This window comes from Hirundo rustica, chromosome 1 (genome assembly GCF_015227805.2).
Source record: "Hirundo rustica isolate bHirRus1 chromosome 1, bHirRus1.pri.v3, whole genome shotgun sequence".
Lineage (NCBI taxonomy): Eukaryota > Metazoa > Chordata > Aves > Passeriformes > Hirundinidae > Hirundo > Hirundo rustica.
The window spans coordinates 97,144,251-97,159,049 of NC_053450.1; the positions used below are offsets into that span (position 1 = coordinate 97,144,251).

Genomic DNA, 14,799 nt, shown 5'->3' on the forward strand with positions numbered 1-14,799 from the left:
GGAGAAGAGAGGAGAAGAGAGGAGAAGAGAAGAGAAGAGAAGAGAAGAGAAGAGAAGAGAAGAGAAGAGAAGAGAAGAGAAGAGAAGAGAAGAGAAGAGAAGAGAAGAGAAGAGAAATGTTCATCAAGTCCAACTGCCTGATTGTGACAGGGCTGATTCAAAATTAAAGTTGTTTTTTTTTTTTTTTAAGGACATTTTCCAAATGCCTCACAGACTGATAGGCATGGGGCATCAGCAACTTCTACAGAAGACCTTTTCCAGGGTATGACCATCCTCTTGGTAAAGAAATGGTTCCATGTAGCAAGTCTGAACTTCCCCGACAGTCAGGGAATCTTAGGATTGTACAAGACATCTTTTGGCTGGTGTAGGGGACAAAACTAAAGGCAGAGGAAGGGAGGGTTTTTATCTTGGGTTGGAGAAAATGGGTCATAGAGGGCTAGGAGGACAAAAGCAGTTGCCCATGTGTAAACAGGTTGCTGGGCAGTATGCTTGCTGGCCATGACCCGCACTCTATGGTCACCTGCTGTCCTGCCTTCTTCCTAAATTCCATTTCTATTTTCCTAAATGAGTCGACTCTGTTCTGTGTGGATATGATTGGGTGGATGCCTAAGAGTCTGCACCTGAAAGAGGACAAGGGATTATAGGGCTTGCAAATCAGCAGAGTCATCAACTGAAGAGACTGAAGTGAGCAAAAGCAAGCACCAGCAGCTGTACTGCAGATCAGGGGTTCAATGTGTCTGTGGTGCAAGCAGCTGAACCAAGTGAGAGTGCAAATATCAAGCTATCAAGCCAAACTAGGTGGAGAAGAGGCTTGGGAAGGAAGTATGTCTGGTAGTAAGACAATTGGAGAAGGTGACTTCCAAAGGGACCAAGAAGTTTATGCCAACTGATGGAGAGGGTGTAAAATCTAAAGGTCAGCTGGGAGACTGCATGTGTGTCTGTGTGTGTACCTGTGTGGGAGGAAGCTAGGGACAACAGAGATGCAGGCTGGAAGGAGAGCCTAAGATACTGGGTGGTGTCTCAAGAGAGATCCACAGTGTACATGTTTATGTGCTGCTGTGTGCAAGGAAATCTGTACTAGCAGCTGGAGTGGGACTGTGGAGTCTGGGGAATAGTGTGTCCAGATGCCAGTAATTGGGTGACCTGGGGTCCACAGCCAGTTACTGGATGGACTGTGTGTCTAAGGCTAGCTACTGAGAGAACCCTGGTGCATGTGAATGAGGACGTTTGTACCAGCCCTTGCAGAGGGGTTCATTTATGAAGGTACAGCAGCTGAGATCAGAGATCCAGGTACTGCTGGAGATCCAGCAGATCATGGGGTGTGTCTGTGGGTGACGAGTAAAAGCAGTTACAGTGGGATTTCAAGTCGTATGTCCAGGGGCAGTGGGGCACATTGTGGATCCAGGGGTAGACTGAGTATCTAAGGTCAGCTACTGAGGAATCCACATTATACATAGGCCTATATTTCCTAATAATACACTTTCATCCTGATTAGCCAAAAGGCAACAAGATGACGCCATTGATGCTGGTTGTGCCTGTGTGAGTGCTGAGCGTTTCTGGCTGTATTGATCTGTGTGGCTGTCCATGTGTATATGCACATATGTATTGCAGAATTGAGTTTGTATGTCTGTGCCTACCAAGAACACATTTAGTTTCACTATTGAATACCAATACAGGCTGAGACATTAAGGGATTTTGAGCAGCCCTGGAGAGAAGCACTTGGAGGTGTTTGCAGATGGCATTGATTTTGCTCTTATGAGAGATCACAACTTCATTTGCTCTACACCACCACAAAACCTTCACTCATACTACAGCCAATCTCAATCCTAGCGTGAAGAATCCTTTAAAGTTCCTTTATGACATTCTGCGTAATTTCAATAATTGCCTTAAGTTACTGAAATCAGAGTTTATAAGCTATTTTTATAATAGTTTGTAAACTATCATGTATCCTTGGGAAGTACAGGTATATAACCAATTAAAAAATTAGCCATATATATCCCCTGCATTTGAAAAATTGAGAGTCCATTGCACATTAACGTTTTGCTCTCCTCCCTCCCCACTACAGGCAGATTGTTTTAACTTCATTCCAGCACAGCATCAATGAAGTTACAGTCCACCAAGCTCTGCGGGGTCATTTGACTCTGGTTATAAATTCACAAATGAGGGTGCACAACGCTGACTGGATTCCTGCTGACTCCTGGTCTGTGTTTGTGCTCTAAGATTTTTGATGGGATTGCTCCAGAGTAGGTTTGTGACTGCGCCTCTCCGCTCTGCGGGCCTCAGGCTGCTCCCGGGCGAGAGGCAAGATGAGGGAAGGTGAGGGTTTTACTGAATGCCCGCTGCACCACAGAGCCCAGTCTTCCACATGCTTTTCATTTACATCGAGGATCCCAGCTTCAATCACAGCCGAGCGGCCATCCACACCCAAACCTGCCAGAGCGGAACAGGACACAGAGGACATTAGTACCCTTGGTGCGTCAGGAGGAGGAGGCACAAGATGCGAGACCAGGGCGAGGCTCCACCTGACGCCGCGCTCCGGGCGGCGGGGCAAGCAGGGATAACGGGAATAACGGGGGAAACGGGGCCGGCGGGAGCGCGGCTGCACCAGCGGGCCATGTAAGGCAGCGGCCGCCGCGCGGCCCGTCAGCGAGCGCTCGGGGGCGGGACGCGGCCCTGGTCGGACGGCACGCGCCGCCTATGGGGGCTCGCGGCGGGCGGGCGGTGCCGCGCGCCCACCAATGGCCGCGCGGGGGGGGGGCGGTACCGCTGCAACGGCCGCGCTGACTGCGGACACCCGTGGCTGCTAACGAGCGCGCCGGACGGAGCCCTGCCAGTTCTGCCAGACCTGCCGCCCTCCACAGCCGGCGGTGAGTGTGCGGGCGCCGCTCCCGGGCCGGGCGAGCGCCGCTCCGCCGGGCGTGGGTGGGGTGCCTGTCGTGTGCCGTGCCCGCTCCCTCTTTCCCATCGCGCCGCTGATCCGTCGCCGCTCGGCTGCTGAAGGCGCGAGGGGAGGGGGCGCTGGCGGCTCCGGTGCCCCTCCTGGTGTCAGCCCCCACCGGAGGGGCACCCGAGCCGAGCTCGGCGCGGCCGCTGCCGTCGTTATGTAATGTCCCCGGGGGGCTTCGGGTGGCGGCCCCGCGTCCCTCCTTGGGGTTCACTTCCGTGCTGTCCCCCGATGTTCTGCGTTCCCCTCCGCGAACCGGGCACAAACGGCCGGCGGGGAGCGGGGCTCGGCGCTGAGCTGCGTGCCTTTGCCTGCCGTGGGGATGGGCTCCGTAGCCGCATCCCCTGATCGCCATCGAGGGGGGACGTCGAGCGATAGCCAGCGTGGGACCCGGGCGGCTTCCCGGCTCCCGGCGGCAGCAGGTCCGTAGCTGGGCGATGCTAGAGGCTGGATGTGATAGGCTGGCGAGCCCCGTGCTGCCCCCGCGGGCGGCTAGCGGAGGAGCCGAGAAGGAGCCACCTTGTGCGCACACACAAAACGCTCCGCTGTCAGCAGCAAAGCCTCCGCCGCCCTAGCTGCTGCTGCTTCGTGCGCTCGTGTGGAGGCAGCGGTCCCCTTTTATGGAGACCGATGCGGAGAGACTGTTTGCAGTTTTTTTGGTTGGTTGGTTGGTTTGGGGTTTTTTTTGTTTGTTTTGTTTTATTTCTCTTGAAATCCCCAAGAGGTATCTGGCGGGGCGTCGTCTTTGAGATACGCAAAACCAGCATCAGGTGCGGAAGACCATTTAGCCCCTGCGGGGTAATAGCCATAGGTATACAGTCATGTACTCTGGGGTGGAAAACAAGGACGAGACAGAAACCTGTGAATGCATCTTTAAACCCGGCTAGCTCGTTTGAAAATAAATACAACCCCTCCTCCGCCAGATCACCAGCGGTCGCAGATATTTCTCTAGTCCTGGATAAAAGCTCTTGTACATTGGTGAAGTTAGTCCAAGGGGAAGTTGGGTGTGTGCTACAAGGTGCTGAACGCACACGTGAATAGCATCTTAAACGCTAACAGCTTCGAATCATGCAGGAGATACTGCTGACAACCAGTTTCTCTCTTCATGAGAGAAGCCCTCCAGGCTCTGCATGGGCAGATTTGGGAGGGGACAATTTTTTTTCGGTTTTTACAGAGGGTTGCATAACTTCCCATGTTAATTTGAAAACAAGAGGAGGAGCAAACCCAAGCCCCAGCCTGAAATGAAACACATGATGTGAGACTGTCATATACTGTGCTGTCCCACTGTTTTCTCAGCTAGCATCATTAAATAGCATGGTTTAGATGGGTTGGAAAGGGTTAGCATCATAATAAAACATTAAGGTTTGGGTTGGTTTGTTTTTCCTCTAGTGCTGTGAAAACTTAGGGGAAAACCAAAGTGATACCTATACACTTTCATAATCTTAGGCTTAAAATAGCATTACTGTTTATCAACCCTATACAACATTTTTTTAATGGCAATGGCCATTTATTAATCCTTTAGTGATGAGCCACTTCTTTATGTTTTTAGAGACCCTATCCCAGCTTAACCTTTCATCTCCAGAATCCAAAATAAAATGCTGTTTTGAATGCCATTGTACGTTTCTGGGTCACAGTTTTATGCTTTTAAATAGTCCATCATTTGTAACTGCTGAAGTGTATGTCCAGTATTAGATTATAGTACAGTGTAATGCTTAGACAGCATGCTATGCAAGGATCAAATTGCAGATAAAATTCACATAGGAATCTCCTTCAGTGCTTGCACTTGACCCTTGTAAATCTAAGAAAAGATATTTATAAATGGGAATATACATGTAGGAAGTAGTTGTTTCTGTGTCATATTTAATCTGTGGCTTGACTGTGGTGAAAAATAATGTCTTTTTATTTAATTTTTATAGTAGATATATTCATCCCAGTTGCTTTCTGGAGGCAGCTGTGTGATAGAAGCTATTTTTGCTTCTTGTATCTTGAGCTTAATTTGAAAAAATAAAGTAAGCCTCTTTCAAGGAGTGAGGCAGTCAGTTATGTCAGTTTATGTTAAGTGTATTTTTATTATAGGTAGAAACAATTAATTGTACTCACTATGTCTCACAGTGCTTCAGAGAATAAGCCATACAATGTTTCACCTTGATAACTTTCTCTCTGAAGATAAGCTAAAATTAAAATAATACCAGATATTTTCTTGCTTTACACACTTTAATTATGTACGTCTCTGGTGTGAGGATGTGACCATTCTCACAACCATCTATCTCTCTATGCTTATATATTATTATATATATTTCATATATTACAAGGGGAGCCATTCTGTGGCATAGTCTGGCACTCAGTGATGCCATGTCCTTTTTATTTGTACATACATACTGCTTGTAGGCTTGCATAAATGGAATGGGTTCTTTTCAGCAAGCAACAAAGCTTGGTTTTGTCTCCCTCTGAAACCCATTTTTATGCTGTGCCTAGCTGAAATTAAATGCAGGTATATAATTTCCACACCTAATGTTTCTCTGCTCTACTGGCATTGCTACTGTGGGCATAAGTGCTTCTAGAAGTCTCTGCGTTTTAGTTGAAAGAACATATTTTGCTTACTGTTTGCATTGTCATAGTGTCTGGAAGCTGTGGTCGGGGACCTAGTTAAGGTTAATATCCTAGTTAATATGTTATGTGCAGTATAATGGAACAAAAACTTGGGCATGGCCCCCTAAATACTATGATCCAAAATAAAGGACAAGGAACTGTGAGTGGTGCAGGAGAGAAATCAAGCTGATGTTAAGAAGGATACATTAGTATGTGTGTCCATTATCCAGCTGTGTACTTCCTCATTCTTGTGTAAGAGCAAAGGGAATTGTAGAACTTAATGTAAGACTCCCACTGTTCTCTGAGGGTTATCCTTGGGACATGTGACTGTCTTGGGTTTGGGGAATTTTGAAATGTATCTAACTTGACTAAATGCTGAAAATTAAGGTAAAAAAAAAATCTACATCAACCCAATGTGAAAAAGATTATCTTCAAACTGCATGATTTTTACAGTGTTTTATATTTAGGGTAATATTTTAAAATTTTGAAATGGAATTTTCATTTCAAATTTCAGTTGTACAGGAAAAAAGTGTTTTTCCTGTATTTTATGTTATTTTTCCTTTTCTATAAGCAGTTCTAGTTCTTTCTTCATCTCATCCCCCTCATGTGCCTAACCTCCCCGAAACACATAATAGCAACTAACAGAAATACATAATAACAACATCAGCTAAAAGACATTTCTGAGTGCATGCCTCACTCTGCCCATCCCAAGTTGCCCATACATAGAAGTACTGCAAGAATTTCCCATTTCATTGTAGAGTGGTTATTGGGATACTTTGGAATAGTGATGAGAAGAACTATACATTGAAAACACCCCTATATAAAAATGGTCTTTAAGTACCCGGGGACTGTACATGTGTTACAGGACAAGTATGCATATCCTGCTCAGGTTTCAGGACACTTTTCCTGAGTGGGTGTGTATCTCAAGTGCTGACAGAGCAGAACAGACTGATTCTGTGCTACTCAGTTTTCTTGGCTCACAGTGGTATGTCCATTAAAATAGATGGGAAGTTTTTCTTTACTGTTAGTTGTTACATGTGGTGGGTGGGCAATTCACTTTGCTGCTGCTAAGGGAGATTCTTAACTCTGTCAGGACTTTGAGGCAGCAGTGGAGAAGCTTAGGGTCTTACTCTTGCTAGAGTCTTGAGGTTCCGTTTCTTTTCCTCCTCACCCTTTTCCTGCCTCATCGTGTCCTGAGTTTGTGGTACGAGTTTACCTTGTCCTAGATAGAAACTCAAGAGATGGCAACCGAGAGTTTCCAGATCAAAGGTTCAATGCATTATGTGGCTGATGAAAAGATAAAAATAAATCTGCAGTGTTACTGTTTTAAATAATTATATGAAGTTAATTTTTGCTCAGTTTGGCTAATCTCAGGAATATGCTTCTGTCTCAGTGTTCATATATAGGGAGCATTTGACAAAATGAGCATGGAGAAACTTGAAATTAAAAAAAAAAAATCAAGGACATGACAGTTTTTGCTTGAATCTCAGAGGGTTGCAGTCCTAGTTCAAATTCTTAAATGGTGTTGTATTGGATCAATGCTAAGAAAATTCTTGCAGTAGTAGTGAAAATGCTAAGAGGTCTTGCTCCCAAAATTCTTTTTTCATTGTTGATGACGCTATTTTTAATTTAAAAACAAACCTGTTTCAGTCTGTCTCTTCTGATTTGAGTATTGGAAGGAATAGTACCCAAATATTTCGTCTTAGAAGCACTTATAGATGTGAAAGAACTTACTGATTTAGCAAAGGAAGTATTTCCCTTCTTATTTTGGACCAGGCTGTGGGTGGTTGCAAAAAATCTGTACTTACAGGTTAGTTTATTTTCTTGGGTTCAGACAAAAGTGAAGTAGCAGATTTTAAGAACATAAGGGATCTTTAGACAGTCTAACCTGTCTAAAGTCTAACCTGACTCATGTATTAGTTATATTGAGTTCGTTATCTGAGAGTAATAATGTACATTTGGTAAAAGTTTGTCTTTCAGAGATACTTGACTAAATCTGTCTTCTGTATTAATGGCAGTCTAATGTGCAGACATGAGGATGTGAAGTATTTGCAGCTATTGAAAATTACCTTTAGTATCCAGTGTGGTTGATTATCTCTTCATAATGAAGTCATACTTCTAATTTGCAATCGTGTAGCCTGAATTTTCAACTGTTGAGCTTTTTGATATCTTTGACAGTAAAGAGCCATTTAGTAGGTGATTCAGTTTCTTTACAGAGGTATTGGATCTCTCAAGAATTCCACCAGTGTAACTTGTAAAGCATCCCATGGTAAAACCTCTTCTCTCATGATTTTGCATCTCTTCTATCATGTTCCCTTCTTTGATCAGAGGTGATGTTTTGTAAGTACTAAATCTTACAGTGCTTTCAAGTCTCTGTTAGCTCAGTTTTTCTTAGATCTAATTCTGTCCCTGTGTAATGGTTTTAATTTAATAAAACCAGGCAGAAACACCAATTAATGTAGAGGTTTTAGTATTCATTCTTTTTTCTGTGGGAGGGAGAGATTAGGAGAAAAAAAGGCAAAACAGGCTTAAGCTTAAAAATGAACAAAAATAGTTTTATTAACACACACTAAAAGAATGAAAAAAAAATTGAGAAAAAGAAAACTTGAATGACACTTTAAGACAGTCTTCTCTCTCCTTACAAACGATTAACTTTCTTATTAAACAACACAGAAAGACACAACTTTCTGTTGTGATTTTCAGTCAGTTTCACTATTTAGACATAATCACTCATTACTTTAGGAGAAGAGTCTCTCTAAGGATTTTTTTATGAAGACGTTTGCCACCAGACAAAATAGTCCAGTGCTCCCAATGTCACACATCTGCTACTACCCAGAGTTTCTACAGACTGTGATGTTCTATTAGCAAGGCCTCTCAGTGTATCTGGGGTACCCACAGGGGGAGCAGGGCCTGACCCGAGCCTGCCCTATGCCTATGATGTTATCTCATGGCTGATTCCAAAGCGAGAGCGCAAGATCTGCTGCCGATTAGTTTTAAATGTCCTTTCCAAAGTTGCATTGACATCCTTATTGGTCAAACTAGCTGCCAATATCTTGGCTAGCTTTCTAATAGGTCCCTGTCCTCCCCCCCCACTACCACTCTACAGTCCTGGCAGGGAAAAACAGTTCACATTTCTCTATAACCAGAAAAAAAAAAACTGTGCCAACCCATGATACCCTGTCAATAGTTTGTTCTCTAGATACTTTTTCTTATGGGTGGTACTCCAAGTACCCCATCTTACTGGAGTTTGAAGTGATCTTTCTGTACAATCTTTGATCCACTTTAATGGAGTGGATCTTCATTACTCATGTATTTTCCAGAACTATTTTGAAAGGATTCTGTGGAAGTTCCAGGTGGAGTCTGCTCTGTCTGGGGTGGGTAGGAGAATACAGTGCACAGTGTATGAAGAAATGAGGCAAAGCAAACCCTACAATTGTAGTGGAACCTGTCCTCAACTAATTCTAAAGTGGTGACAGGGCCAGCATGTTATTTGGAGCTGTAAATTAATTGTGTGACTAACTACTGTGGAGAGCAGCAGTTATCTTCCACTCTTCAGATCTGGGATTCCAAGACTTTTTTTGATACACCATGAAAAAATTACCTCATCTAAACAGTTGAGTCTCCTCTTTCGTTGTGCTTTAGTTGGTGTCATATTCACTTTCTCCTGTGAAGGCAGTTCTAGACACTGGCTTGTATCCTTGCCTGTGTATGAAATTGCAAAATATTTGTGTCCAGATTATTCATCTACCAATGACAGCAGCCTGACAGAGTTTAGGATTAGTACTTAGAAAGTGGAACTCTCAAATGGAGTAGTGGCATAATGAAAAAAAAGCATAGTAAGGGTTCACCAGTACATGTATAGGTTGTGGATGCCTTATTTATGCTTTTACCTTCATAGTTAAAGCCGTGTGTACATGACACAGTGGTATTACAGGATATTGTGGAGCTAGTTAAGAGTTAGCTAGAGAGAAAATTTTTGTATACTTTTAAGTGTTGTCAGGTGAACATGTTTTTTAAAAGAAATAAGTTGCACTAGTTCTATTGCTGATAAAGGTTTGTGTGTCTAACTGCTTTGTTTATATAAATAGGTGAAGTTTATGAAGCTGTTCTTTGAAATGGAGGAGTGTAATTTACTAAGAACTAAACTTAGTTTTGTATCTCAACTGATATTGTAGAAGTAACTAGCTGAAGAGTAACAGTTTTTAGAAATACAGCAATAACAATAATTTGTGAGCAGTTAGAGTAATCTCTATTCTTGATAATGTGTTTTCTAAGTTAGATCCTTTAATGGCATATGTGATGGCATATGTTCACAGTCTGAAATACTGTTTTGATGAGGAGAAACACTGGACAGGTTAAGTAGGTACTTTTTCTGTTATTCTGTGCGTGTCCTGTTGAAGGTCTAAATGTATCTGCATGATATGGCCAGCCTAGCTCTTGTCCATAGCGCTAAATTCACATATATTATTAAGAGGACTAGAGGTTCAGCTATGCAGTTCTCATAAAGCCTGCAAAAGGGTTTAATTTTCTTCAGGTAAAGATGGGTTTAACTGCAGATGGAATTGTTAGCTTTGCTTGTTTTACAGTAGTCTCTGCTCATTTGCCTTTTGTGTTGTATGCTAGGGAAAATGGATGGCTGTCATTCACTTCAGCATCATATGTAGAGAAATATAACCAGAGCAGATATCTGAAGAGAAATGCCTTAATTTTGGTTCCTACAGGTAGCTGTGAAGGAAGCTTAAGGGAAGCTTTAAGAGCAGTCTAAAGCATTGCTTTTTATTAGGAGGATGTTGCATTTCTCTATCTGTTTATCCTCCCCTAAGCTTGAATGTTTATGCAAAAATATGGGAAAAGTTGTCTTGGTTTGAAAGACATCTGCTAGGGAGGGGCAGGGCCTCATTAGGAACGGGGAATTCCAATCCCCTACCTGCAAGTTATTATAATTTAGAAAATTAAACGGGCTTTTCAGGCAGAGCTATGGGGGAAGGAATAACAGTTCTTTACTAGTAAGTATAACAAGGCAAACAAACAACAACAACTACAGCATTAATAATAATCAGAACCAGAAACCTCGAGAGGCTTTGTTTCACAAAGCCTGCGGCAGTCGGATCTCCGAGAGCACCAAGCAGGAACGGTGGAAACCCCCGGGCTGGTGGCTGGAAGGGCAGGATGTCCCCGGCAGGCAGGGGGTGCGCGGCTACAGCGTAGCGAAAAGAGCAGTGCTGGCGAAGCCACGACGGCAGGACAGGGCTGGTACAGCTCCCGCAGGGCAGGCAGAGGAGCTCAGAATTCCTGGGCACACGGGCAGATAGATGATGGTAGATCTCCCAGGACCGGACTTTCCGTTGACAGTGGACTTCTCCCGCTGCAAACAGCAGCCTGGCCATCCTCTCCGATGCCCAGAGCAAGAAGACCCTCCAGCTCCCCCAACCCTGTCCTTTTCTTGCCCCAAAACTCGTGTGATCTTCCTCCTGCTTTGTGTTGGTCAAGCACCATCTAAGCACCAGTATTTAGTTTCTTAAGAACTTATGGGGAAAAAAATCTCTAAGACAAAAAAAAAAAAAAAACAAACAAACAAACAAACAAACAAACAAAAAAAGTCACACCTAACCCCCAACAAAAGTGCATCAAAGTACATCTGCTGTACTTTGTCTCTGCTGGTTTTATTTGGCATAAATAATTACAGAGAGAAAATAAATGAGAATTCCCTTTCATTGCAATTTTGTAAAGTTTTTATAAAAAGGGGAAGATGGATCAAGTACTAAAAGAAACCCAACACAGTCATACAAATTCAAATGTGTTGCATAGTTTCATAATTCGTTATGGATTCAATTAACTTGTAAAAATAACACCTTCTGTGCTCATTGAAAAGTTGCTTTCTTTTTTTACTTCAGTTGGCTAGAAGGTCTTTAAAAATTTTGGATGGCAGCTATTTGAGGTGCATTGGATAAGTTTTACCAACAGTGCAGTAACAGATTCTGATAAAAATTGTGTCCTAAGTGCCTGCATGCTTACCAGCACTTGGGTAGGAAAAATGAGCAGGAGAACGGAAGGTAAAAACAGGTAACGCTGAACATATAAAACTAGTTGTCTGGGGCATATGGTTGAAAGGGTTAAGAAATTAGGGTGATATCAGGGCTAAGATTGAGACCCTGATCACATAGTGCATTTCAGGTTGTAGGAACCTAATGAATTTCCACTGCAGACTTTGCTTATTAGCTAGATGATGGCCTTGATGCTCAGTATAAACAGAACTTTGAGATCTTGCATTGTCATGTTGCGGGTTGCACTGGAGGTGGGTATTACATCTGAGAAATAAGGCTGGCCTGTGTAAAGATGAGTGTTACAGGTAGGAGGAGACACTAGTAGTACCATAATTGCATTGCAGCCGTGCCATTGTGCTGTTGAATTCTGCAAATTCATCAGTCTTAGTAGTCAGAGGTCTACTTGATTCTTGAATGATTCTGCTGTTAAAAAGTGTGAATTGGAAGTTTCCCTTGGTTCACACTAGACATTTGACCTCATTTTAGCAAATTCTTGAGTGATAAGTATTCTAAAGAATGAACAGTTTTTAAATACACTGCCTTTTCCATTAACATAAATGTATCTGAGGCTGTAATAATGCTGTAGTGTTCTAGTCTGTTGTTCTGTCTTAGACAGTTTAGACATATTTGTTTCCATGGCAGTTGATGTTGTGAGATGACTTCCATTGAAACAGTTTTTTAACATGGTTTAAAACTTGCTGCAAATGAAAGATCTTGGAGGTGAGCTAGACAAAGCAGATGAAAAAGTACATGGTATAGCCCAAAAAGATAGGCAGATTTTTGTATCCTGCTGATGTGTGTGTGTATATATATATATAAAATATAATTTTTAAATATATATATGTTTGGGGCTTTTGGCTTTTTCAGAAAACAGTTTTTTGATGTGGAGATCCTGAAGGGGTTTAACAGATTTGCAGCAAGTGAGAATGTATTTTTATTTCCTTTATCAAGTCAGAGAATGTTGGTTCTTAGAGTAGTCATTAAATTCATGTATCTGCTTATGTGACCTTAATAATTAGTGTAGATTATGGGTCTCAGGGTCCTCATGGTGTTCTGAATACTGGCAGCAGAACAGGCATGTCTCTTCATCCCTCTCCTTTGGTTTCCCTATCTGTGGCATGGCAGTGATGATGACTTGTGTTACAAATACTAAGCTTTCTGCTGAGCAAATAAGCCTCGACTTAGTTGTCAGGGACCAGGCAGGGAGGGTGCTGTGGTGAATTCTGACCTGATAGGATACATGTATATTCAAAGAGTTGCATAAGCTTCAGAAATTGTTGCAAAAAATACTCTGGGATTTAGTGTCTTCCTTACTGCTGAGAGAGGGATATACTTCTAAGAGCAATTCCCACAAATCTAAATCAATGCTATACTAGAATTTTTGCAATTTTTTGACACCTGGAGAGGGTGTGGATAAGTGAAAGAGTGTAAATTAATATAAATCCTTCAGCAGAGTTAGCAGTTGGTTAGTACTGAGGCTTTGGGTATTCACACAGCTCTAGAAATTGACAACAAATTCACAGAAACAATAACTTCTTGTCACATCTTTTATGGAAAAATCCAGGTTAACAAGTGACTTCAGTGGAGGTCTCCCAGCTGTCTGTCTGCAGATGAGTATATATTCTAGTCTCTGGCTAAAAGGAAGTTTGATGATATTAGAAAACATTTTCTAATGGGTTAGGCATGTGCTGAGGACACAGATCTACACTTTCAGTCTATTTAGCATAAGATGGTCGTGAAATTAGTGGCTGACATTGGTTAACATGAGTTAGTTTGATCCCTGGCCTAGTCTCTGTATAATGTACTATATTATTTACTTATTGCAAAGTGAGGGAAGGGACAAGAACTGTTTTTTTTGTGTTACTAAAGGACACAGACTAGAGCAGTTCATAACAAAACACCTAACTGTCTAAGTATTCTGTGGGTTTCTGGAACTCCACTTTTTTGGAGAATTTTTTCACAAACCTAAATTCTAGCACCTGCTTTTACCTCTTTCTTATCTGGCTGCTTTTGGTAATGTGGACCTGCTTGGTTGGAGCATACAGTATTTGGAGAGGATTGTATTGGTAGCTAGTCCCACCTTCCTTCTTTCTGCAGGCTCTTGATATTGGTATAGTGTAATTGTGTTCATATTAGACTTTTTGGATGGTGATGGAAGGCATTTCTTTGGCTAGCCATAATTGTTGTAGTCGGCATCTACACAGGTCATGCTTTTTGAATAATGGCTTAATTTTGTTTTACTGAATTTTAGATTTGGTATTCTAGAGTAATCACTTTCTTTCATCTTTTGCCTATCATTTTGCTATGGCCCTGCCCAAATTACTCCTAATCTTTAGTTCTAGCAGAATTTACCTTTTGATTCCTTTGTGCAAAAGAAGACTCAAAACAGCATTAGATCTTGATTTTTTGTCAGGTTATTCTTTATTTCTGTTTGAGAGATCATTTCTTCAACATGACATATCTCCTTCCTTACCTCTAATCCCTAACAAAAGTTAAAGGAGCTGGCCCTGTTCAAAGTCTAATTTCATATCCTGTGTTGTGCAGTTCTTTACCTAATTATAGTGTGGTAATAATTATAGTTCTCTTCACACTGTGTTGTTTGTAGTGTTAAGAAAGAATAGTTTAAATTGAGACTGGATATTTTTTCATAAATCCAGGTAGCTTATTTTTAATATATTTCATGCTATTACATAGGATTTTAACAAGTAAACGGTAATTATGATTCAAGGAGTGTCCATTATAATATTTGGCAACCACCGCAGAGCCCTGGTTTTAATCTCTCCTTGATTTTCCGCTTTAGATGGCAAGGATTTATTTGAAAGGAGTCTGTTTTGTATACCAGGTTTCACCATTCAAAACTAAAGTGTTTTTTGTAGTGTGTCTGCACTGCCTGATCCAGAGCTACTCAAAACACCCCAATACAAAGCTCATTTATTAATGAGTGAGAGAAATTAAGTGGAACTGGAACTATCTTTCTGAAGGCCAAATATGTTCCTTTGAGCATTTTTCCTATAACAAGTTTATAAAGTTTAAATTTATTGGCTACTGAAAGTAAGTAAAAAATCCTTTCAGTTGATACAGCTGTCCCATTAAAGACTGTATAAGATAGTAAAACACAATTCTGCTGTGCTATGCAAAGTTCAGTTATGAGTATAGGCAATAAAGCATTAAGCAAAATTGGCCAGCAAGGTACTGACACTGGCTAAGGAAAGATTTTGTTCA

General features: G+C 42.0%; 2 protein-coding genes across 3 annotated transcripts in view; one reads left to right on the forward strand and one right to left on the reverse strand.

The window, feature by feature from the left end:
• Positions 1-1,218: 1,218 nt before the first annotated feature.
• Positions 1,219-3,524, reverse strand: LOC120758146 (uncharacterized). 2 transcript variants are annotated; one of them, XR_005702789.2, is made up of 2 exons: positions 2,523-2,659; positions 1,219-2,430 (listed from the first exon to the last, which is right to left on the reverse strand). XR_005702789.2 is itself a non-coding variant. In XM_058419499.1 (2 exons), exons 1-2 carry the CDS (start codon positions 3,297-3,299, stop codon positions 2,216-2,218), a joined length of 669 nt encoding a protein of 222 aa, XP_058275482.1. In that variant the 5' UTR covers positions 3,300-3,524; the 3' UTR covers positions 1,219-2,215. The 2 variants fall into 2 exon arrangements, 1 of the variants encoding a protein (XP_058275482.1); XM_058419499.1 differs by lacking the exon at positions 2,523-2,659 and adding an exon at positions 2,846-3,524.
• Positions 2,762-14,799, forward strand: part of TPPP (tubulin polymerization promoting protein) — a 63,061-nt gene continuing 51,023 nt past the window's right edge. Inside the window, exon 1 of the mRNA XM_040055792.2 lies at positions 2,762-2,867. The gene's annotated coding sequence lies outside the window, so the exon portion shown is untranslated. The remainder of the gene's footprint in view (positions 2,868-14,799) is intronic.

Coding starts and splice junctions, on each gene's coding strand:
- LOC120758146 (XM_058419499.1), bottom strand. CDS start 3,299: ATGGCGATCAGGGGATGCGGCTACGGAGCCCATCCCCACGGCAGGCAA. Junction 2,431..2,845: donor CCGGCTGTGGAGGGCGGCAG/GTCTGGCAGAAC, acceptor CCGCTCTGGCAG/GTTTGGGTGTGGATGGCCGC.